This window comes from Hypomesus nipponensis, chromosome 26 (assembly GCF_054491055.1).
Source record: "Hypomesus nipponensis isolate SF chromosome 26, ASM5449105v1, whole genome shotgun sequence".
Taxonomy (NCBI): Eukaryota; Metazoa; Chordata; class Actinopteri; order Osmeriformes; family Osmeridae; genus Hypomesus; species Hypomesus nipponensis.
The window spans coordinates 784,712-810,194 of record NC_140386.1 but is presented as its reverse complement, the minus strand read 5'-3'; the positions used below and the strand labels follow the sequence as shown (position 1 = coordinate 810,194).

The window sequence follows — 25,483 nt, the reverse complement described above, 5'->3', positions numbered from 1 at the left end:
CATTTTTGCAGCTGTCTTGCCACCTTATGTAGCTAATGCTACCTGTCTCCCAGAAACAAGCTGCTAAACTAATGTTCTACTACCATAGGTAATAGCGCATGGGTTTTGATGTTAGTGCCGTTAGTGACTGTGGCTAGCTAATCAGCCACCGTAAGATTCACTTTTCTCCACAATTTCTTTTATTAATATGACTATTTATATAGCACATTTCATACAAGAATTGCAGCTCAAGGTGCTTTACATAAAATCAATAAAACCAATAATACAAGTAAAAAAAGTAATAAAACCCGTCTTTTTGGTAATCCAAAACACACAAGCCATAGTCTTTGCATGATCTCAAGCCAGTCTTTGTGGTTTCCCAATAAAAATAAAAAGGTAACTCAACAAAACACAAGACAGGGTCTTTGCGGTAAACCAAAACACACAAGCCGCAGTCTTTGCGGTATCTTGAGTCACAGTCTTTGTGGTTTCCCAATATAAATTCTACATAACAAAACACAAGCCGCAGTCTTTGCGGGAATCCAAAAAATCAATAAAAACAATAATACACGTCATAAAAGTAATAAAACCCTTCTGAGATCAAATTTGTAAAATGCTTTGGTAAAAAGACTGTTCTAAGCTGTTTAAAAACAATTTTCTTATGACTGCTTCTGGTGACCTCTAATAGGCCTGCATCTGATGATCGCAGGACTACACCGAGACTTGTCACCTCAGGTTTAAGCCAGGGGGCTTTAAACCTCCTAGATTCTTAGTTAGCATCTCTTTTTTGGATTTTATGCCACAGAGCAGGACTGCTGAAGTTTGCGGACAACACCACCCTCATTGAGCTCATCTCTGGTGGAGATGAGTCTGACTATAGGTGGGAAGCTGACAACCCAGTGACCTGGTGTAGCCAGAACAACCTAGAGCTCAATGCTCTTAAGACAGTGGAGATGGTTGTGGACTTTAGAAAGAATACCGCCCAACTCATCACCCTGTGCAACTCCCAGTTAACACTATGGAGTCCTTCCGCTTCCTGGGTACTAGCCTCTCCCAGGACCTCAAGTGGGAACTGAACATCAGATCCCTCACCAAAAAAGCACAACAGAGGATGTACTTCCTGTGGCAACTGAATAAATTCAACCTGCCAAGGACTGATGGTGCATTTTTACACTGCCATTATTGAGTCCATCCTCACCTCCTCCATCACCACCTGGTACATTGCTGCCACTGCCAAGGACAAGAGCAGACTGCAGCGTATCATCCGCACTGCTGGGAAAGTGAACGGCTGCAATCTGCCTACCCTTGAAGACCTGCACACCTCGAGGACCCTGAGGCGAGCGGGGAAGATTGTGGCTGATTCCTCCCACCCTGGACACACTGTTTCAAACACTCCCCTACGGCAGGAGGCTGTGGTCAATCAGGACCAAAACCTCACGCCACGCTTTTTCTGTATTATTTTATTTACAGTATTTTATATTGTATAGCCCTAGTATTTTATTTTTTTGTACATTTTCTACATTTTTTTCTGTTAATTATGTTTAAATGTTCAATGTATGCACCAAAGTAAATTCCTTGTTTGTAACCACTTACTTGGCCATTAAACACGATTCCGAGCAGAGTTTAGACTGAGTAATTAGTAACTGCTAATAATTTTGGTGAGAGCAGTTTTGATACAGTGATATATTCTGAAACCTGACAGAGACTTACAAGATTTTATTTTCTTCAAGACAGGAATTTAATTGGACTAATACTATCTTTTCCAATACTTTACTAATAAATGGAAGATTTGATATTGGTCTGTAATTTGCAAGTATACTTAATTATCCAATTTGGGTTTCTTTAATAGGCTACAGAAATTATGCCTAAACTGTCAAATGGAACGTTCACAAGCAACGCAATCAGGACCAAGACAAACATTTTGAAATCGACATTGCCTATGCTGTGCAATAATTCACCTTTTTTTTTGGGGGGGGGGGGGAAATCAAGCACACCCAATAAGAAGAAAAGGTAGAAACACAAAAGGTGGCTTTGTATGGAGGACCAAACCTGCCATATTTAGAAATGGATGAATGAATAAATGTCCACATCCATGCATTTAGACACAAATAAATGTATTACTGATTGCACAATTGTCAATCAATTGTTACTTATTATTTACACTGTGAGGCACAGCATACTCCATGTAGGACTAGGCTACTTCTCATCTTTGATGATTAACCTTTTGTCGTCAAATCGTCCAAAATGTATCAGTTGGTTTGTGATGCAGCCTATGGGTTTCAGTGTCTCTTCTGCTTGATTGGGGGCTATTGCAGATTTTCTCATGGCTTAACAATCAACAATCAGGATTTTGTTATTTTAAAATGTTTACATTGAGAATTGATCAGATATGGTTTTTATTGGGCTAAACACATGGTGGATGTTTGTTACCATTGTACTTTAGTTGGGTGTTAAGTGATTAGTGAATTTCCAAATACATCATATAATATGATGAATTTCATCATCCTGCAGCCAAATTCGCAAGCGTCTCGCGGAAATATTCGACCAGCTGCCAAAACGATCGCTCTACAACGTGAGCCAATCGAGGCGCTTTGCAGCTTGTGTGTCCCAGGCGTAACTCCATTTCAGTCCTATATCTGCCATTATAGCCTCTACACGGAACAGTAGGGGCACAGCACGTACTCCATGTAAGCATAAGCTACTTCTCATCTCCGATGATTAACTTTGTGTCATCAATCTTCCCAAATTAATGGCAATTGCTCTATTAATGACTTCCATGACAGCAAGGATGGATGTAAGGAATAATTGAAAACGATTAGCCAATGGTGTGTCAAATGCTGCCTACATATTTTGGATTGACACATCTCATTAACATATTGAGATGAAGAAATACAGGAATGAATGAATAAATGCTGAAATAAATAAATATATGAATATAAAAATATAAAATATTAGTGTTAAAGTGAACCAATTATCTATAATCTTAAAAGAAAATCCTCACTCAATGTATTCCTTACATTACTTAAGTTTAAATGTATGTATATTAATTTTATTTATGTATTTATGCATGGGTGTGGACATTTATTTATTTATTAATTTCTAAATATGGCAGGTTTGGTCCTCCATAGCTTGGCAGCTTTGCTCCCAATAACTTCATTTTTGAGTTCATACCATGTGTTACTGATTTTATTCTCTCCAGGATGCCAAGAAATTAGCTTTCAAATGAAATTAATTGCAATGTCGACTCCATCTATATGGCCTTGCGTACACAAATTAGGCCTACATTGAGTAAAGACTTGGACTCTATGCCTATCCTGTGCAACCAACGGAGCATCGTCATCAAAGATAAGTTACACGTGGCACATTTTAACATGGGCTGTCTTTTAAGGTTCTCACCCTTTAAATGAACTTACCTATTACTCCATATGCCGAACAATAATTCCACGAAAGCAAATGACAGATTCAGACACAGAAAGAAAAAGAGGTTTCGTGACGTTTTATCCGAGAGGATGGATCTGAAAGATAACAAGAGGATTTGCATTAACTTGATGTGTTGTTTGATGTTAAAGAGCGTCACTGAAAAAAATTGCAAGCTAGCCAAGTACAGCAATGCGTTTGCGATCAATTGATCTGTTCTGGAAAACGGATTAGATCTTGCTGTGTGGTTTAGACCATTTTGTTTGTCAGACTCGGTAGACCCCGGAACTAGCAAGTAGTTAGTGCCAACAAGCACTAACGGCACGCGTTACGGTACTGTTCCAAATGTCATTGTACTGTACGTTCTGGACGCGTTACGCTTCACATTAACTGGCAGAGTTGCAAACGTTGCAGACATAAGTCGTACTGACAAAATACAATTCGGGTTAGGTCACTAAAATACTTTTGAATGTCCACTTAAAGTAGCTTGTCAACTAGCAAACCAGCTGTTGCATCGGATCTCAGCTAGTTGTAGCCAAGTTCTGAATTAAGAAAAGCAAGTATATATATTACCATTATGCTGGCTATCAAATAATCAAACTAAAGCTTGGTCAATACATTTAGCCAACGTTACCTAAACCATCCAGAAATCTTTGCAAGGAGATTGAATTTATCAGGTTTGTACTCGTCGTCTTTAATAGATAAGGGTAACATTTTGATTAGTCTGTTGACTCGCTACTGCAACTTCTTCTCCTTCCGTAATTTTTAAGGGCAGTTGGCAACCAGAGAAATGTCTTACTGCAACCTACTGGGCTGGAGTAAAAACTAGAGCTGTATTAAAGGGACAGTTCACCCCAAAATTTGTAGTACGAGCCTTTTCCTTTCACTTGGTTTTTAGAAATATAGTACGGTGGCCCTGAAGTGCAAATTACACCCCCTAATATGAGTACATCCCCCAAATGAAAACACTCCCCCCGAATACGAGTCAACTCCCCCCAAATCGGATGACTTGTTCACCCCCCCTAATACAAAAACACGCTCCCCAAATGGAAAACGACATTACATTAACTCAAATACACATTACATTAACTGAACGGAAAGGGTAGGTACTACACTTCAGCGCTGATTGGATGCAGTAGCTAACAAACAAGAAATAAGAAATTGATCGACAGAAGTACAAAATGCAATAGCCTGACATATTTACGTGCAACAAGTCATTCGATTTGGGGGGAGTTGACTCGTATATGGGGGGAGTGTTTTCATTTGGGGGATGTACTCATATTAGGGGGTGTGATTTGCACTTCAGGGCCACCGTAATATAGGCCTATCCTCAGGGGCGCAGATGGAATTTTTGAACTGGGGGGGACCAAGCTGTCAGCAAATGATTCCAACTCCATTTGTTATTTTGTGTAATATATATGTACATATATGCAATGTTTATTGCAGCTTCAGTAAATATAGGCCTACTGAAGTGCAATACTGAGGTAACAAAAGTGAGAACAATACTGCAATCCCCCGACCCTGTAGGGGGGGTCCGGGGGCATACTCTCCCGGAAGAACATTTCTTAAAATGTAAAGTTAAACGCAGCAATCTAGTGCACTTTGAGAGCAAAATTAAGAGGCTAGATCAATGTAGAATCTGTGCTCTTCTAAACAATATCATGTTATTTTAACCAGCCCTTAATTGGCTGTGAGGTTTAGGCATTAGGTGAGGAGTTTGCATATTGATATAGAGTATAGCAATAGTCCATATTTCATTTCAATTTTGCAAAACAGACATTCAGACACAGACAGAAGACATTCTCAATTTTAAAATGAAATATAATGTAACTTATTTGAGCCAGACGAGCAATATTTACCTTCATAAATTCTTCTTCACGTCCTCTGCCTCTGTAGAGCTAGTCGCCTGGCTAGAACTAGCTGTTGCTAGTGCCATACGTAGTAGCCTATAATTTAATTTAACGTCTTTAATGTTAAGAGACCGCGGCGCACAGGGATGGGTAATGAGCGTTGTTTAAGATCAAAATTACAATGCAACATACCAGCAGACACCTTAGATATGAGAGACCCCCTCAGATTTTTGACTTTGTTGCTTTCATGGGAGCCAGTCCTCACTCTATGGGAGCTCGGCTCCCTCTGGCTACCACGTAATTCGAGCACTGAATGAAAAGAGCGAGCCAAACATTACAATTTTAAGCAGCCAAAAGAACGGGCCTACTAACGTCATCTCCATGACAACCAGGAAAACGCCAAGCCTAAAAGCACAAACGCCGGCTCCAAAAATACTTTAAAATAAGCATAATACACTTTTTCTTTTCAAGTGTTGTAGATCTTTTGTGTGGCCAACGTTACACACGCTAACATCGCCTAATCAGCTGTGCAGTTATAACTGATGCTTGTTGTCTTACGTAGGAAGAGTGGTGGGGACGGATCGGGGTCGCTAGGAATCTGGGGGGGACATGTCCCCCCCGTCCCCAGTGCCATCTGCGCAGATGTTTGAAAGGATTAACCATTACTTTTAAAGGGAGAATAATTTGCACAAAAACTTTAACATTTTAAAAAGTATAAAAGTGAGAAATACAAAAACACATCGCACACATCTTCTGAAGGAGCTGAACGTTTTTTTGAAAAACAATTTTTTTTTATTGCTGAAAATACAGAAATGAGTAAATACCCGCAAGCTGAAATACATTTTTTAAATGTGTGAGTCACTCAAAAGTGGCAGTGTGGAAGCCACGGTGATGGTGCAGCTATGAATGCTAACACGCTGAGGACAGAGAATAACAGAATTCTAGCTAGAATCCACACCTTAAACAAGTTAACCTAGACGCAAAACTATACGTCCAATCCAAGAAATACGATTTTTTTCAGAGACCCAAGACTCCGCCGAAACTAGAGATGTCCTTTATATGTCTGTGCGGTCAGAAATACGACTCTACCGGCAGTTTCTATATCTGGATGTTTTTGCCTTTTCTGATGAATTGGTCACCAGATTTGCATTGGACTCTATGGGGCGAGAGTTGGACTTCGTCTCGCTTTCGTGGGGCTCTGAACAAATGTGTAAGTCTTTTGGATTCCACAGACAACTGTCTACAACCAGCACAAAATTAGCTATCTATTGATCCAAAAACGAAGCATGAAGAGCAAAAATTGTGGCAATGCTGGCAAACTAGAAATATGTTTTCAACAACCAAAGCTCCCCTCCACTCTAAGCAATTCAGTCAGCACTCCAGGCTTTCTCGTACACACCCATGTAAATCTCAGAAACGGTTTTAAAAAGTCATGAAACATAATCAGTGATATTGAAAAAAGTTTAATAGATCTCAAAAAGCTGAATTATTTAAAAATAGTTTATGGTTCTATACTCTTATACTAATAATTATCAATCGGAGTATTAATGGACAAAAAACTACTTGAGAATTTGAAGGTTATACTGTCAAACTGACTAAAGAAGGAAATAACAACGTGAAATAATCATAATAGTGTGGCTCATTGGCTAGTCAATTCCCATGATGCAAGGCGGCAAATAGTGTTAAAATTTGCTGATAAGTTTGCCGTTTGTTCGAAATACACGATTTTTTAATGTGTCTGCTTAGAATGTAGTGTTTTGTTGCGTGGTAATTGTCATTGTTGTGCTGGTTTACCATTGTAACCATGAGTTAAACGACTGTTACGTTTCATTAGAAGAGCTGAATTCAGTACAATTTGATGCCAGTGCAGTAAGTAGCTTTTTTCAGAATCTGCAATGTAACTTTGTGATGGCCCCCGTTCTCGCCATGAGACGCAAGATCTGAGGTGTCTGAGGGGCCCCTAAACATTTACATTTATTATTAAGTCATAGTAAAATTAAATGTATTAAGTTTACTTCTTGAGTTACTTACATTAATTGAAAGTGCACTTAAAAGTATTGCAAAGTATACTTTAAGGCTCTTTACGAAGTATACTTGATGAACTGAAAGTGCACTACACAGGCTACTTTACAGTATTCAAAATTAAACATAAAAATACACTAGAAGTGTACTTTAAAGTGTACTAAATGACCTAAAAAGTGGTCCAATTCAGTTTACTTAGTACAAAAATAGTATATAAATAAGTACACTGCTAGTATACTTTAAGTAACATGATAATAGTATACTTTTTATACTAAGTATACTTACAAAATAAACTTGAAGTGTACTTCTTTTTTGTAAGGGTCTCGCTGAAAGATTGAGGAAGAAGAAGGATTTGGAATTGAAGAAGTTTTAAGAAGTTTGAGAGGATTTGAAAGAAAACTCCATTGGAAACCCACGTAAAAAATATTATGAATATTGATTTATATTAATTCAAGCATTACATTGGTGTTGGTGGTCAGATGTAAAAATGTAGTAAAAGTTAGTCAGCTAGCTGACTTCTGTGGCTAGCTACCGTGGCTGAACATGGGTTGATTATGCTTCGAGGGACTCTGAAGGTGAAAGTGGTGGATGATTACGGCCAAGGAGGGGCGTGTGCATGGACGTCGGAGGATATGGCTGAGGAGATCGCCGGGGCGTCGGAACTCAGAGGCCACTTGCGGGAGGACATTAGGGCGATGACGGCTGAAGCGGGCATGGGTGCTTTTTCAACTGTGCTTCGTGCGGATTCTGGTGGGCAGACTGAAGTGGTGACGTTGACGATTCGGCGGGGCGAGGAATCTGGGGCTCGGATGGTAAACAAACATCAAATCAAATCAAATGTATTTGTATAGCCCTTTTTACACGCAAGCATGTCACAGAGGGCTTCACATACGCCCATAGAACTGCCCCTCAACCAACCTAAACCCTCAAGGACATAAACATGGTTGCGCCCAGTTCCCGCTTTCTTCTGTGTCTGTTAAGACCCCAAAGTATTCCAGTAAAGCAGATTGGGAAGCTTTTCATGCTCAGTTTGAATTGTTGGCACATTTTCGGGGGTGGTCGGATGAATATAAGGCATTGCAGTTGATTCTATGCCTCACAGATGATGCTCTGGCCTGTTTGCTATTGCTTAGCACCGAGAACAGACATGACTATTGCGCTTTGGTTGGAGCACTGAGGAGGCGCTATGGACAGTGTGTACAGCCCGGGCTGCTCCGCTCCGAACTGAGTAGTAGACGCAGGCAGCCTGGAGAGTCTCTGCAGGTGCTAGCTAATGATATTGAGAGCCTCTCTCGTCGGGCATGCCCTCCTCCATGCAGAACGAGCTAGCACGCGACCAGTTCATACAGGCGCTCTCTCCTACAGAGCTGCGCTTACAGACCCAGCTGGCTGAGTCACTGCAGGTAGCCTTGGGTCAGAGCAGCCCAGAGCCGGAAAAGCCTGCATGGGTGGCTTAGATGACAGAGCTGATTCGGGCTGTGCAAAACACACGCCTGGGTCCCAGGGTCTGCTAGGGTTGTGAACAGCAAGGTCACCTGCGGCTTGACTGCCCCATGTCCCCTGGAGCTCCGGGAAACGGCTCGGGGTCCGCATAAACCGGGTGGTGCAGACCCCTGGCTTCCTTTCCCGACCACCATCATCTTCGGAAGAGGCCCTCCGGGGAAGCAAGGTTTCACTTTCCCCAGAAGCAGACGAGGGAGCCTGTTGTTGTGGTGGGCCGGACCTGACTTTTGTCATGTCCCTGTCACGGTGGAAGGAGTGCCCTGCTCTGCCCTGGTGGACACTGGGTCTACGGTTACCCTGGTGAGGCCAGACATTGTGGCAGGTTGGACTCAGTTTGAGCCCACAACTGTACAACTCCACACAGTCACAGGTGAGCTGGCACCCATGAAAGGGAAGGGAGTGAAGACTCTGACAGTAGGGGGCAGGTCTGTGCGTCATCCTGTGTGGGTGGCACCTATGCAGGACCCTTGTATCCTGGGATTGGACTTTCTTAGGGCTAGAGGCTGCCAGTTAGACCTACATGGGGGCACACTGAGCTTTCAGGGAGGGCCAGAAGTCACCATGGCTCCCCCTAATGTCACATTCACTCAATCCATCAAACGCTTTTCTCCGATGGTTAAAGCAGCAGAGACTCATGGCTGCCCCTGGCCCCTCACGTCTGTGTGTGACTTTTTCTCCCTAGGGCGAGAGAGTGGTGGCGTACTTCAGTAAAACCTTGACAAACACAAGCGCCGCTACTGTGTCACCCGGAGGGAGCTCTTGGCTGTTGTGGCTTCTGTCAGACACTTCAAGAACTACCTGGGTGGCCTGCCCTTTACTGTTAGGACTGATCACTCTGCTCTCCAGTGGCTCATGTCTTTCAGAGAGCCAGAGGGTCAGGTGGCTCGCTGGTTGGAGGAGTTTCAGCCAAATGACACCACAGTGGTGTACAGGGCAGGGGCACGCCACTCCAACGCCGACGCCATGTCCCGCCGGCCCTGTGCTGCAGACGGTTGCCGCCACTGTGAGCGGAGAGAGGAACGGGAGAGGGATCTGTGTTCAGAGGAGGGGGTCTCTGCCAAAGAGTGTCGGGTGAGCGTGCCTGTCAGCTGTGAGCTGCATACTGTCGATGTGGCTGCATGGGGGGAACAGCAGGGATGGTACACAGACCTACAGCCAGTGCTACAGTCGGTAGAGGCACAGGTGAGGCCACCATGGGAAGAGGTAACAGCACTCTCACTTACAACCAAAGGGTTGTGTTCAGTGTTTGAGAGACTGCGGCTGGCAGATGGCGTTCTCCAGCGGGCCTGGAAAGGGTCAGCTACAGGGGAGGAGAGGTGGCAGGTGGTGGTCCCAAAAGCACTGGGGAGGCTGTGCTGTACTTTGGAGTCACAAAAAAACTCAGCCACCTCCGTCAGGGCTTTTACTGGGGGCAACACAAGAGGGATGTTGAGGACTTTTGCCGCCGCTGTGACAACTGCACTGCGAGAAAGGGCCCCACAAGCCGCTCTCACGCTCAGCTCCAACAGTTCCCAGTTGGGGCTCCCATGGAGAGGGTGGGAGTGGATGTAGTTGGGCCGTTCCCCACCACAGACAGTGGAAACCTCACGGCCATGGACTATTTCACAAAATGGCCCGAGGTCTAAGCTCTGCCTGACCAGATGGAAGAGACCATCGTCTACGCCCTGACAGAGGGGATGTTCAGCAGGTTTGGAGCTGCAGAGGCGATCCACAGCGACCAAGGCAGAAACTTTGAGTCCTGTGTGTTTACCACCATGTGCGAGAGGCTGGGTATGCACAAGACCCGCACTACCCCTCTCCATCCTCAAAGTGATGGCCTTGTGGAACGCTTCAACAAAAGCTGGGAGAGCAACTTGCCATCGTCTCTGCCAAACACCAGCTTGACTGGGACAAGCACCTACCTATGGTCCTCACGGCATGCCGCTCCGCTGTCCAAGACTCCACCTCCTGCATGCCTGCCCTCCTCATGCTGGAGAGAGAGATCCGCACCCCTGCGGAGATGGCGTTTGGTTGGCCCCTGGATAGCCCTCCTGTTCCCCCGGGGCTGGAGTCTGCCCGGAGACCCCAGGGCCGGCTGGAGACAGCCCACACCTTCGCCAGGGGGCAACTGGTGAATGCAGGCGTGAGGCAGAAGAGGAACTATGACGTGCACACCCAGGGTAGGCACTTTGTGGCTGGGAAGCTGGTCTGGGTCTACAGTCCCCTAAGGAAAAGGGCAGAGGCCCCAAGTTGGACAGTCACTGGGTGGGACCCTGCAGCGTCCTGGAGAGGGTAGGGGAGGTGGTATACCGGGTGCAGCTTCCTCCCAGTAGGAGAAAGGTGACACTGCCTCTTCCCCCCAAACCCCAGGGACCCCCACAATCCCCCTTTCAGTCCATGACATTCCCCAGGCACCCACCCTCAGGCGCCGCAGACCAGGCTCCAGACGGCCCACTCCCTCTGTCTCCCTCCCCGTGTCCCAGTGTGGTTCCCCAGAGCCATGGACTGTATTCCCCATTCCTGCTTCCTTGTCACCCACATCCCTACCCTTGTCCCCTGGTTCTCAGAGGGACAGCCCTCTGCCACGGTTGGAGCCTCCTGTTCCACATCTTGACACTCTGCAACCTTCTCGGTCACCCAGGTGAAGGAGACCTCCAGGTCGCTTCAGAGATTTTCTTTGTTTCCTCGGGACGAGGGACTTTGTGGTGGGGGGGCTGTGTAGCGACCCGCACAGACAGAGGTGTGTGGCATGTTGGGCTGTTGTGTTTTGTGGCCATTGATCAGTGTTTGCGGGGTCTGACATGCCGATCAACCTGCTACCTGCCAATCACAGGAATGCACAAAATGTTCGGTTGCAGGGCATCCTGGTGGTTGGTGGAGGGGCATGGGGGGGGGGGGTTGAGTTAATAGAATAAAAACGACCGGAAGAGCCGGATGTCTAACAAGAAATGCAATACCACCTACATCCACGGGGGACGTTGCTTCAAGCCGAGGGGCTAGGGCTGGGGGTCTGGTTTCACACCAACCCTTCCCCATGACCATGATAGGGTGGACGTATAGATGGGGATATGTCCCCAGGAATTGAAACTCTGAGCCAGAGAGACTGGGTGGATATGATGACACAACATTTAAGTTATTTTAAAACAAAAGGCTTTTGAGAAAACAGGGGGTGCCCCTCCTCTGGTGGAGAGCTCAAAAACCACATCTGGCACAGAGGCGTCACTCTTCTCCATCTCTACTAATAATAATGCCAGGAATCTGTGTGTGTGTGTGTGTGTGTGTGTGTGTGTACAAATTAGAATGGGTTTAGTTTACCACGATCAGTTCAAGAACCAGTATAGGTCAGCTGTGCCCCAGTAAAACATTTTTTTTTGGTTATAACACTTTTTTAACAATTTACTTAATTTGACAGTGCATTCATTGATAATTGAAAATCCCAGAAAAAAGAAACACAGTATCCCAATCAACGCTTGTAAAATCAATGCAGTTAAACACAAATTGATGAATTCCATGTATGCATGCTCTTCTTTGCTTGCTATAATAGCCACTGCAGCGCACACACGTAAGTCCAGGTGTCGGCAAACAAGTCAGAATTGAGGTAGGCTGAGAACTAAACAAAAGAAAGTTTCTAAATAATAGGCCAACAGATCATGTTATTTTGACTCAAACATAATAACATGAGTCCAACATATTATAGGCCTATTACATGAAGCTAAAAAAACAATTTGCGCTCAAGTTATTGTGAAAAAATGATTGCACGGCCACATTAACTATTGATGTCCCTTCCAAAGCTGATATCAAACTTATGTCCCTGAACTGTATGTATAATGAGTTGGGTCCTGTGCTCCAGTCGAGCTTTATGTCCAGCAACGTGCCTGCGTTAAGGTCTTCAAAAAAACAGCTTTTAACTGTTTCCAAATCCCTTTTGAAATCTAAGGGGAACATGCCTACTCAGTTGCAGTTCCATAGCTCGTAGCCTTCCATTCTATATTAGATCCACTCCCAGTATTTATGTTTTAAAATCAAACAGTATCTTAAGACCCACTTTTTCTCCGTAGCCTATGATCCTATATGTATATGTCTTTGTGATAAATGTTAGTTATTTTAGTGACTTATGGCTCTCACTTGTTGTTTTTATTCATGCTTTAGAAATACATTTGACTTTGAGGGGGTGGACCCGGCAGTTCACTAGGTAGAGCACATACCATAACGTACCATGCGGCCAGGTTTCGATTCTGGTTTGGGGCATTTCTGCATGTCTTCCCCTCTCTCACCCATGTGTTTCCTGTCTCTCTCTCTAACTGTGCAATCAAAACAATGTTAATATCTAATACAAGGCATTAACTCTAAATTAAACACATCCTGCTCCTTTGTGAAAGTAAGTTCACAAAGCTGGGCTACAGAGTGCTAAAGGCAGACGTTTCTGATGCATTCATTAGAATCGAGCATTTTACTACTTATAAAATATTTTGTGGGGACGTATTATCCTTCAGTCAACAATTTAGAAAGGTTTACATAGTTTCAGAGCTCATAAACTGGAAATGGAATCATTGCTTTATCAGGGTAAACCTGTCATGACAATTATCAGGGCAAACCCCTCATACACAAACATCAATCAAAAAGACAAGGTCATGGGCTTCTTTTAGTTTCTTTACTGTACCAAGAGTTAGTTATTATGCGGTGTTCATGTTGTTGTTATTGTTGTGAAATGGCACAATAATAGTAATAATGATATCCCATTTTAGTTATACGGCATTGTCTATGTTTTCAGTTTTTATCCTGTTATATTGCATAACGTGTTTTTATGTCAAGCACACTGAGTCTGACTCATTAATGTGCTATATAAATAAAGTGCCCTGTCTTGCCTATGTGGAATCCCAAATGTATTTTCATAAAGCATGGTCACTAGAAATTATCAATAATTCCTTAATGTCATGACTTAAGCATTTATTTAATTCAATGTGTTTTATTCATTATGTGATTTTGTGAAGGATAACAATTAGAGAGCAAATAAAAATGTATAAAAGTATACTTTTTTACAAAAGGTCAGAATTCAGTGAAAATGTTAATACGTCAATCATCAAAAAACTTCTTTGAAAAATCTACAGAGTTGTGAAGATGCAGATCATCACGTTGTGATAACATATTTAAAAGTTGTTTTTTTAAACTTTTGCTCAAACCTCATACAGAGTTACAATAACATAATCATAAATCATTTTGAACTGAGATGTGTAATAACAGACCAAGCTATAATCAGGCTATCATTTTGAACCATTTAAAACAGGGTATTATTACAGAACTTACTGATTCTTGTTCATTGTTTCCTGCCATGCAAGGAGACATTTAAGATTGTTGTTATTAAGGACACAATTTCACTTTTACAAAACAGAGTTTTTGGACCTACGCCCTAAGCTGTGACTTTCTTTCTTCTTCCTCCTCCAGCAGACACAGCAGATGATGAGGCTTGTGATGACAGCGGTGCATACAACAGCTATAATAATGATATGGGTGTACACCCCCTCCCCCCTCCCATTGTTGGTGTGTTGCCTGGTGGGTGTAACTGAGGCAGTGGGGGCCAAGGTGCTCTTCTTAGGAGCCAGGGTGCTGATTTCCCACCTGTCCTCTGGGGGGTCAGGCGTGAGGGATGGGTGGAGGACCCCAAACTGCTCATCCTTTAGGTCAGCAACGACCTCGCCACTTAGGCCGATGGGTGTGGCACAAAGCACAACACTGTGGTTGACCTTGGTTGGGTGCTGTCTCAGCCAGTTGCGCAACGGCAGGATATCCTGGTCACATCTCCAAGGGTTTTGGGCCAGTAGCACCTCCCTAGCTGCTGTGAGTGTGTCTAGGGTCTCTTGGGGCAGGTTGGAGAAGGAGTTGTTGTGAAGGTCTAGCTGGCCCATCTGGCTCAGACCATCCAGGAACTTGCTTGGAAGGGAGTTTAGCTGATTGTGCTCCAGCGATATGTTTACCAGCTGGGGCATCCCCTGGAATGTGCCCTCCTCCAGGCCTGCGAGCAGGTTGGTGTGCAGAGACACTTCTCCCAGCTGCTCCAGCCCCCTGAAGGCATGGGGGGACACAGAGCTGATCTGGTTGCGGCTCAGCACCAGTAAACGCAGCTGGGTAAGGTTCATGAATGTGTTGTCCTCTAGACGGATCAGCCTGTTGTCGTACAGCCACAGTTCCTGAAGAGCCATGGGGCCAAACACCCCCGGGACCAGGCTGCTCAGCTGGTTTTCATAGAGGGAGATCTGGGCCAGGTTGGGCATGTTAAAAAACAATCCCTGGGGTAGGGATGTCAGGCGGTTGCTGGAGAGGAAAAGCTTCTTGAGGTTTTTAAGCTTAGACAACAGGTCAGCGTGTAGGTGGTCCACCTGGTTGTCCTGCAGAGAGAGTTCCTCCAGGCTCACCAGGTCATCCAACGCTCCAACAGGGACCTGTCTTAGAGAGTTCCGATTGAGACGGAGAATCTTCACTCTGGTCAAGCCCCTGAATGTCTCTTTGGAGAGCTTGGAGATGTTATTTCTGGACAGGGTCAGGTGTTCCAGCTGACTGAGATAACGGAAAGCCTCCTCAGGAACGGATGTCAGTAGGTTCATACTGAGATCGAGCTTCTTCAGAGCAGGAAGTGAGGCTAACCAGGTGGAGCGAAGCACCTCAAGCTTGTTGTTGCTCAGAGTCAGAGACTCCAGCCTCAGAAGATTCTGGAACAAGGCTTCAGGCAAGTCTGATAGAAAGGTGCCGGTGAGCCCCAAGGCACCCAGGTTACTGGTATGGTCAAAGGTGCCAGGCAGGACCTGCATAATGCTAGAGTCTTTTACTACAAAGATGCCTAGGGCCTCCGAAAAGCTAGCAAAGTCCTCTGGTTTTAAGGTAGGGATGTTGGTGTTGGAAATATAGAGGGCGGAGGTGGTAGCAGGCACACCAGAGGGGAAATCAAAGATGGATTTGCCCTGGCAGACTATTTGGTTTTCCTTGCAGAAGCATTCATCCGGACATCTGCCCAGGATGAAACCAAGACTGGAAAGCAGGATAAAACAGTATAGTGTGACTGGCAGGTCCATTGGCCTCCTGGAAATAAAATAAACAGCTTTTATTAGTTGAATCATGAGCAAGTGAAAAAGTTTATTTGTGAAATTGTAGATATAAAAGAATGTTTGACACAATATAGCATGCTGGCACAATCTATGGCTTTTTTGCAAAGAATTCAGACCCCATATTGATCTCCATTACATTGTGTTTCTCGTAATCATCCTTGATTGGAGGATGTTGTGAAATGATTGACTGGATATTGTTGAAAGACGAGTGACACAATTCAGGATTCCGTATATTTAGTTTCTTTACTCGGGAACTTGAGTAGACATTACATAGGGTAACCAAATTTGAGTTTGTGAAAAAGAGGACACTTTGTCGCGGGGGTAGGGGGGGCTGTAATGCATTGCTGCACCATGACCATGTGAATGCATACAAATGTCACAAATGAAATGACAAAAATTACACAAAATGACATAGGCTATATGATCGTTTATTTTAACCTTAAAAAATTTGGAAAGTGCAAATGTAACACAAATCTTTTGGGGGGCATTTAGTCCAGTGCTTCTGTGCCTTTCAGTGGTTGTTTAATGTCTTTAACCTCCTGAGACCCCGCCCATTAACTTTTGTGCTCTATACTGGACATTTTGTTCACATGCATCTAACTTTATTCTTTGGAGCTACTCTATCAATCCCTGTTGTACTCGAAAGAGGACATCCTGGGCTTTCCATTGATATGTCATTTAATGGGGTGGGACTTTGGTAACTTCCTTTTTCTTTCCATCCAAAATGGCCGCCATTGCCGCAAGCACATTTTATGGAAAGAGGAGAAATAAGTCAAATATTGTTTATCTATTTCGTTTTTACTATGATAATTGTATATTTTATTGTTTATTAACTTCTGAGGAAATATATTTTTAGTTTTGAAAGCAGTTAAATTATTTTTTGTTTGAAATAATAGCCCTTTCATGAATGTCAATTATAGTGGACATCAAGATCATCTTAATGTAAAATTGTTGTAGGAAACAGAACTGAAGCAGAGAGGATTCTTCTCCGGATGGTTGAGGGAAATTCAGATTTGGAGCTTTCAGATGATGAGAGAGATGAGGATGAGTTTGAGCCTGGGATAGAAGAAGATGTTGAAGAAGAGGAAGATGATGCAAGAGGCTCATATGATACAGACACAGAGACAGGGAGGGAGGATCAGGAAAGATGTTGCCCTCTTTGGGCCAGTAGTAGCACGTAGGTTTTATTTAGTACCAGGGTAAGGGTTATTTTTGTTACATTTATCTGTTATGCTTAAGATTAGAAGTGATGCCATGAAATAAATCCAAAGTTTGATGAGTTCCACCAGCTCTCCCAGCTGAACGTACTCGACTCCACCTGCAGTTAGATCATAGACTTCATGTCTGACAGGAAGCGATGCGTTAAGCTAGGAAAACATGTCTCTGACTCTTGGTCCATCAGCACCAGATCTCCTCAGAGCTGCTTTCTTTCTCCTCTGCTCTTCTCCTTGTACACCAAAACTGCACTTCCAGTCATCTGTCTGTCAAACGTCTGAAGTTTTCGGACAACACCACCCTCATTGGGCTCATCTCTGACGGGGACGAGTCTGATTATAGGTGGGAAGCTGACAACCTGGTGTAGCTAGAACAACTTAGAGCTCAATGCTCTTAAGACAGTGGAGATGGTTGTGGACTTCAGGAAGAATACAGCCCCACTCACCCCCATTATCCTGTGTGACTCCCCAGTCAACACTGTGGAGTCCTTCCGCTTCCTGTGCACTATCCTCTCCCAGGACCTCAAGTGGGAACTGAACATTAGCTTCCTCACCAAGAAAGCACAACAGAGGATCTACCATCTATGGTAGCTGAAGAAATTCAACCTGCCAAAGACAATGATGGTGCACTTCTACTCAGCCATCCTTGAGTCCATCCTCACCTCCTCCATCACTATCTGGTACGCTGCTGCCACTGCCAAGGACAAGAGCAGACTGCAGCTTATCATCCGCACTGCTGAAAAAGGTGATTGGCTGCAATCTGCCTACCCTTGAGGACCTGCACACCTCAAAGACCCAGAGGCGAGCGAGGAAAAGATTGTGCCGACTCCTCCCACCCTGGAAACTCTTTCAGCTACTCCCCTCAGGCAGAAGGTTGCAGTCCATCAGGACCAAAACCTCACGCCAGTTTCATTTATGTTTTTTTTCCTTCATCATAATAGATTCACATGGGCTTTCTGACTGTCAAGAGGACCCTACAACCCGTATTGTCACTCTACAGCCATAATGTGTTCAGTTTTTTATTTTCTAAATTTGGCTACCTTTTCACACTAAAATGATCCCGTGGACCACTACAGTGGACATGCTATGAAATAAAAAATAAAAATACAATTTCAAAAGTCTAAATGCTATGATGTTCTTTTAGGCCTAAATAAACAGGAAATTGCAAAAAAAACTAAAAATGAAAACATGACTTTTACTTGGTTCCCAGGAGGTTAATGTGTCTTGTGATGAAGAAAGTGTTTTGTCTGTCTCTTCATAAAAGGAGTGACTAAGTTCAGTTGAGTTCTGGATTTTAATAAGTATTTATCAATCTGCAGATTGGGAGAGAAAACCAGACCTCTGACAATAAATGACAACACAACACCAGGCTCCTCCGCTGTGAAAGCCGGAGGACCATCTTTTATAGGGCACGAGAATGTAAACATAGATAGTGACAGTCAGGCAGTAATTACGTTACAACACTCTCAGAGAAAGAGATTCACAGCTCCCACCACATGACCACTCAGACTAGAAAGATCATAGTTGGCGCTTTCCTTGTAGTCATGACAAAGGACGTTTACCCAGTACTTTCTCCTGATCCCGAACATCTATTAACCCTGACACATAGACACAATCTACTCTTGTTATTAGCAAGCTTACATGAGAACATACTAACTAGTATCCAATGACTAGTTCTATTGATTAGTGAATAATGTAAGCACACAGGAAATCACAATTTCTTCCACACTTGTCCATATATTAAAGCAATAATGATAACACATAACAAATTCTAAATAATTAAATAATACATTCTTTATATGGCCACATATCAAAAATTAAGACAATTTTCAGTCCTCCTCATATATTAAAGCAATAATGATAACAAAGATGTTGCCAGATTGGAAAAGGCTAAGTATCATACCAAAGGCTCAAATTGATCGTATTTGGAGGAGAATTATCGTGCATCTGGCAACACTGAGAAGGTGGTTGACCAATGACAGTTCTCTCTACAGTCAGAGCTCGCGCAAGAAAGTGGAACGTAGGGAGATACCATTTCCAAAACTTGTAAGGGCGTAATAACTAGTTTGTGAAAGACTCACAAAGAAACACAAATATCCGACGAGGCAAAATCCCGGATGATTTTGGAATCCCTGCTGGACACATTTTTTTAGGCACTGCGCAAACTATACGCATGCGCAGTGCCTGGTTATAGGAATTCAAACTGATCATTACTTGAACAAGATGAACATAGACCTATGTTCTACAAATATGATTAAGAAAAGCAGTGAATGATGCCAGGAGCACAGTGTGCTTTGCCGTTGTTAAACGGATGTTGGAAAACACCAAGACTCTTGCTAGAGCTGGCCAAACAAAGTTACTGGGCAAAGAGGGCGGAATGTGACCAAGAACCCAATTGTTACTTTTTCTGAGCTTCAAAGTTGCTCCAAAATGTGTTTGTAACCTCAGACTGAGATGATGATTCACCATGCAGCATGACAATGACTCAAAGCACACAGCCAAGCTGGTGGCTTCAAGTCTCTGAATGCCCAAGAGTGGCATGGCCAAATCCCAAAGTTTGGATCTGACCCCTTAGAAAATAAAGCACCATCAATTCCTGTGCCTACCTTCCACATTTCCTTAATTTTAATCAGTAATTTGTGGACCCAATGTGCCATTTAACTGGCATTGGGTGAGAATAACCGAATGACAAGAAAACAAAAAAAAGTATTTAAAAGTTTGCTGATTTACATAGCCCTGTCCCAACCATTATTATTTTGTTGTTCCTAATCATTTTCAGACAGTTTTCCCAGTCTGTGCATTATAATCTGCTTACATAGACCACTTCTGAAAAGTTCTTATAAAAACGTATGAAAGGTTCATTTCACAAAAACAAACAGCACACAACTAAAACTTTCCTGGCCTTTAACGTACTTTTTGTATATGAATAGCATTGTAATCAATGACTTATCTCTACTTAATCAATTACTCCAAAAAGTCACAATCATACAATAGCCTATTCCTAATGATAAGAATTGTTTACATTGTTCAATTGCTTACCTTATACTGTGCCTGACAGTTGATCTGAATAAAGTGTTTCTGTTAATTTTATTCTCTCTTGTGATGATCCTTTGCCTCCTTTTCATCAGACTTTCACCAGTGCTTTAGTCAAACATTCCACAGCTATCTACGCACTACCTCACATTGTCTACCTCTTCATCATTCTATCCTCATCATCTATCTTTTTTTCTGCTGTGCACATGATGCGTGTAAGTCCTTTCGTGGAGTTCTAGTGCAGATTCCATTAGTTAGTGTTCCTCCCTTATTCTGTCTCTCTCACAGGCAGTTTTCAGGAAGTCCCACCCCTTTGGTTGGCTCAGTATCTGGGTTGAACTTGTTTTTGTAAGAGTGCGTGCTCAGACTGAGTATGAGGGATACATGCTGATATGTGCCTGTTTATGTTTGTGGTAAAGCTTGTATATATAACTTAACATCATTCAGTATATACTGTTATATATCAGTAACAGTATCAGTAGATATATAACAGTATATATATCAAGTGTTTTACAAGTGAAATAAGTGGGTGGATTTTTAAAATTAAGTCCAGATGCTTGCAGTAGAACGAGATGAGGGACAATCATTCTTTTTGGAACATGTAAATTGATTTGCTACTTTTAGGACAGTTAGACTGCTCAATCAGCTATGTTGGTATAATGTTTTCCCTGGAACCTTTATGATCATAACTTTTAAGGGAATTTGTATTATTTCTGCCTGTTTAAATACATTCTCTTCACTTAAACCCAGGCCCTAAAAGTTTCATGTGTTCTTGATTAGATACATTTGCATTGTAATTCATCTGATGCAGTAGGCCTGTCTGTTCTGGAAATAATCTAACTGTGAAAGAGTTGGGATTTCACAGAAAGAAGATGTGTGGCTGGATGGAGTTAACATCTAAACTACAGGGTCTACCAGCAGCACAGGACCCTTACTTTAGGATACAAAAATTGTACGGAAGATTACAACTGATACGCATTTACACAATGACATGGGTAAACCATGTGCTGGATAGTTTTTTTTCCCCGCATTTACTTAGTGCAAATTGTGCTCAGGGTCATGAAATGAACCCATTTGCCAACTGTAAGGAAGTTGCATTGCAACATTAGAACATGAATCATGAAAAACAACATGATGTACAGTTACAGGATTCAATAACAAAGACTTGTAGGTTTACTGGAAGTGTTATGAATCCAACTTTCCCAAACGTTTAGTGGCACAGATATGACTTAAAAGTAAAACTCAAGGGTACATTTTATATCCTCACTCTTGTTTCTCTCTAATGTGTCTGTTAACGTGTGTTGTGTGTGTCTGTGTGTTGTCTGAATGCTGCTCATTGTTGTGTTAGCTCAATGTACTGGAAAGGCTTAATCACCCGTCACCATGGTGATGAACTTAATTGGGTGTTTTTCAACTATTCTTCCTCTTTTGTTTGCTGTTTGTTTTAAATTAAATCACTTGCCATGACATTCATGCCATTAACCAATGAGGTTTTACTTTGCACTTTTTCAGACCTGAAATTGTATTTTTTAGCTCAATGCATGTTGAGAGTTTCCATGTGCTGTATCATTTAGAAAAATATGTGAGTTATTATGTGATAAGTTAAGCGAGTTAAAATGTAAATGATCTTAATTTAGAAAGTGTTAGAGTTGTTGTAGAGATGCGAAATATGAAGCTTTTATCAAAATAACTACTAACCTGAGGCTGCTGAAAAGTTTTTGCAAAGTTTTTGCAAAGCTCTTAATGAAGATAAAATTATAAAAAATGATATCAAATATAATATATAATATAGTCAAACTATACCAAGTTCAGTTAAACTTGTCTGGTGACACTTCACATTATGGTTACATTTACTGCCATATAACTACACACTGTAGCAATACGTATAGTAACAACATTTTAGTAACAAAAGAACTGCTAACACTACAACTACTAACACTTAATCCTATGTACCCACTGTGTTGTTACTATGGGAATTGATACATAGTCATATGGTAAGTAATGCAATCTTAATGTAAAGTCTTGCCTTCTGTCTTTAAATTATTGTGGTTTTGTGTGCAATAGATGTTTGTAAAATAACTGGTTCTTGAAAAGCGATGACAAAACTAAGACATTGAGAAACAGTACAGCACACTTGAGTTTCCTGTTTATTCAGATAGAACAATCTTATCTTCCTACTGGTCGATGAAAGTTCACAAGAAAGTAATAGATTCAGCTTTTCTATCAAGGCTACATGTATACTGCTATCTACCCTGCAAAAGAATGCCAACACGTGATGGAATGTTTGCAATGCTGTTTAGTTTTGTCTCACAGGAAAGCAATTTCTGTTACTGTAGATTAAAGTGTACACCACTAAGACTAGACAAAACAATACTGAGTGCCCTTTTCTCTGAAATAATTTCACAACATATTCTCCTGAGACCGAACAATTCATCCCATTATGGACATTGGTTTTGTGCTCATAACCATGCTGTGGTTAATTATTCTTTTATTTTGTCCAATTTAGAGGACTTCCTGGACCTCACCAATAGCTGTGTAATTACAGTTCGTAAATGATTTTGGTTATCAATGCTTAACTACTGTGTAACAAATAAGAAAACTAACTTGTGACATTTATTTTGGTTGAAATATGTCTGTTAGCCAAACCCATATACTTAATACTGTTAATATTTAACAGTTTGTGCTTAAATGCCTTCCCCCCAAAAAGTCCAAAAGTGTATAAGAATTGGTGACAATGAAACGCATTACATTACATCGGTGACAATGCGAACAAAATTACAGTCTAGCTGTGCGCTTTCGCTTCTGGATGGATAACATGTTTCCTGATGCCACCTCCCAGAAATCATCGATGGACTGTTGGAGGCGATACAACCCATATATGGTTGCCAAGATCAAAGTAACGCCTGCTGCTACTAACAGGATGTGCAGTGCCATGATTAAACTAGCTGAGGCACTATCAAAAGACAGGCTCCAGATATATACCCAGCTCTTCATGCGATTGTTGTGGATAAACTTTTGCCCCTGCTCGACCACCAGACGGTCGTAGAAAGGAGGGAAAGAGAGGAAATAAGAGTCACCTGGCAGGGGTGGGAGAGCTTCGGTGAAAAGCTGGAATGGGTTGTCAGATTCAAAAAGCACAATGTCGGGGCTCGTCTGTGAGGCTGTCGTTGGTGATGTAATGATCGAAGTAGTGGTTCTAAAGGGGATAAAGGATAAAGGGGTTGAAGATGGTTGTGAAGGGGATATTTCTATGGGAGGGGTAGGAAGATAGCTTGACAGCGTGGTGTCACACACTGAGAACTCTTCATCTTGTAATGAATACAATTTACGGAGCTTTAGATGCTGGGGACTGTAACATTTCATGTCCTCCCTATCACTGACCACACCTTCATGGCGTCTTATCCAACCCACAATATCTCTGATGCTGCAAGTACAGTCCCATGGGTTCCCACCCAAAGTCACAGCCCTCAAACCCACATTGGAGGAGAAAACCTCATCTGAAAGGGTGTTAAGATGGTTATTGTTGATCTCTATGCTATTCAGATTGGAAAGAAGTCTAAAGATATTCTTAGGGATGGAGCGGAGCTTGTTGTCATTCAGCAGTAGGACGTTCAAGTTGGTGAGATTGGAGAACAGGTCACCATCTAAGACCTGGAGGTCATTCGCTTTTAGAGAGAGTCTCTGGAGCTTCGGCTGACAACAAAACAGGTCTTGAGGCAACTCCCTCAATTTGTCATTGAGGTGGAGGGAGAGCTTTTGCAGACCACTCATGTTGGCAAAGAGGTTCCAGGGGACAACAGTGAGGTTGGTGCCATACAGGTAAAGGTCACTTATCAAGGGCATCTGTCCCATCAGCTGGTCAGGCAGCGACTGGAGAGGATTATTGTAGAGGGTGAGTTTGGTGAGCTTGGGCATGTTATAGAAGGTCTTCTCTGGGACACCCTGAAGCCTGTTAGAGGATAGGGTAAGCATCCTGAGGTTACCCAGGGCCCAAAACACCTCTGAGGGGAGGCTTGCGATCTGGTTGTGGTGGAGTTTGAGCTCCAAGAGGTTGGCAAGCTTGTCAAAGGCTCCAGCCTCTATTCTCTCCAACTGGTTGTTATAGAGAATAAGGTACTGCAGTCGCGTCAGTGAGTGGAAGACGGTGGGTGGCAGCTCTCGTATGTAGTTCTTCCCCAAATTGAGGAAGCGCAAGCTGCTCAGGCTGCTGAAGACATCTGGTGCCAGATGGACAATGGCATTCCGACTCATGTCAAGCTCTGTCAGACTGGCTAGACCTTCAAACATCACAGAGGGAATGGATTCCAGATGGTTTCCATCTAGATAAAGCTGCTCCAGGGAGACCAGGGGGATGAAAACCCTGGGCGGGAGGCTTGTGAGGTTGTTGAAGGACAGCTTGACGGACAGGAGCTGGGGGGCCACGTAGAAAGCCCTGGGGTGGACAGCGCTCAGGGAGCTGAAGCTAACACTGAAGCGCAGCATTAATGGCAGGTTGGCGAGGCTTTGCTCATCCAGGACCCTCACGTTTGTGTCGTTAAGTTGGAGAAGGTATGTGCTGTTAGGCATGGTCTTAGGCACGTCTGTGATGTTGCCAACACACTTGACAGCTCCGTTCTCATTGCACATGCAACTGCTGGGACAGATTATGGTCTGGGTTGGAAGGATGGTGATGCACAGAAGGATGAGGATTTCCTGCCACATTGTGCCTGTTAAATAGAAAATTATAAATAAAAGTATTTTTTCTTCAAATCAATCAATTGTTGATATACTGACCACTGTATGTGATACTTCTATCTACCATTGTTCTTTTTCAAAAGATTATTATCTACTGACTTCCTGATTTTTGAATAGACTATCATTACACTTAAAATAAAAAAGTCCCTTTTCTGGTTATGAATGTAATTTCTTATAGTTTTAATTTCTCATCAAGTATTTATCCTTTTAAAAAGTGACATGACATGACCAGGCTAGACAAACATAGATCATAGCAGTAATATAGTTCAGTAATATAACAGAAGACGGATAACAAAGAGTACCAACCTTTCAGATGAGCCACAATTCTCTGCAGTCAACTTAACCATGAGGCTGTTGTTCCTTATATTACTGGTATTATAGGATCCACAGGATAAGAGTCTATTTCTGTCTTATCACAGCCGTACACACCAACCACAATCCAGAGCAGTTACACTGGGTACCAAACTTAATTAGATAAAACATTGTCACAGTTTTTCTGCTGTAAGGCAGACCTAATTTTCCTTGACATTGCAGTGTTTTATCAATTATTGCTTCTTTGCTTTTTTGTGTCTTATTGCATCAACTAATAAAGTGTGAGTTTTACGTTAAAATGTTATTATTTATTTATTACACATTTGTTATAATTACACAAATT

At 42.7% G+C, this 25,483-nt stretch overlaps 3 protein-coding genes across 5 annotated transcripts in view; all 3 read right to left on the bottom strand.

The window, feature by feature from the left end:
- Positions 1 to 4,190, bottom strand: part of slc30a7 (solute carrier family 30 member 7) — a 46,975-nt gene extending 42,785 nt beyond the window's left edge. Inside the window, exons 1-2 of one of the 3 annotated variants that reach the window (XM_084692380.1) lie at positions 4,031 to 4,190; positions 3,393 to 3,494 (exon numbers count right to left, since the gene is read on the bottom strand). In XM_084692380.1, the coding sequence (XP_084548506.1) occupies positions 3,393 to 3,494; positions 4,031 to 4,110 (182 nt within the window). In that variant the 5' untranslated portion in view covers positions 4,111 to 4,190. Of the gene's footprint in view, positions 1 to 3,392; positions 3,495 to 4,030 lie in introns of those variants that run through there. The other 2 variants (XM_084692379.1, XM_084692381.1) reach the window with 2 other exon arrangements.
- An 8,604-nt stretch (positions 4,191 to 12,794) lies between these two features.
- Positions 12,795 to 20,352, bottom strand: LOC146220953 (uncharacterized). The gene is made up of 2 exons (XM_084692267.1): positions 20,101 to 20,352; positions 12,795 to 15,821 (listed from the first exon to the last, which is right to left on the bottom strand). Exons 1-2 carry the CDS (start codon positions 20,184 to 20,186, stop codon positions 14,129 to 14,131), a joined length of 1,779 nt encoding a protein of 592 aa, XP_084548393.1. The 5' UTR covers positions 20,187 to 20,352; the 3' UTR covers positions 12,795 to 14,128.
- Positions 20,353 to 22,228: 1,876 nt separating this feature from the next.
- LOC146220952 (uncharacterized) lies at positions 22,229 to 24,795 on the bottom strand. The gene has a single exon (XM_084693025.1). The coding sequence runs from the start codon at positions 24,793 to 24,795 to the stop codon at positions 22,870 to 22,872; it is 1,926 nt and encodes a 641-aa protein (XP_084549151.1). The 3' UTR covers positions 22,229 to 22,869.
- Between the last annotated feature and the right edge of the window lie 688 nt (positions 24,796 to 25,483).

Bases quoted from the DNA above. Each gene is read 5' to 3' on its own strand.
- LOC146220953 (XM_084692267.1), bottom strand. From the start codon at position 20,186: ATGAAAAGGAGGCAAAGGATCATCACAAGAGAGAATAAAATTAACAGA. The intron at 15,822-20,100 runs GTAAGCAATTGA...TTTTATTTCCAG, and splicing joins ACTGTCAGGCACAGTATAAG to GAGGCCAATGGACCTGCCAG.
- LOC146220952 (XM_084693025.1), bottom strand. From the start codon at position 24,795: ATGTGGCAGGAAATCCTCATCCTTCTGTGCATCACCATCCTTCCAACC.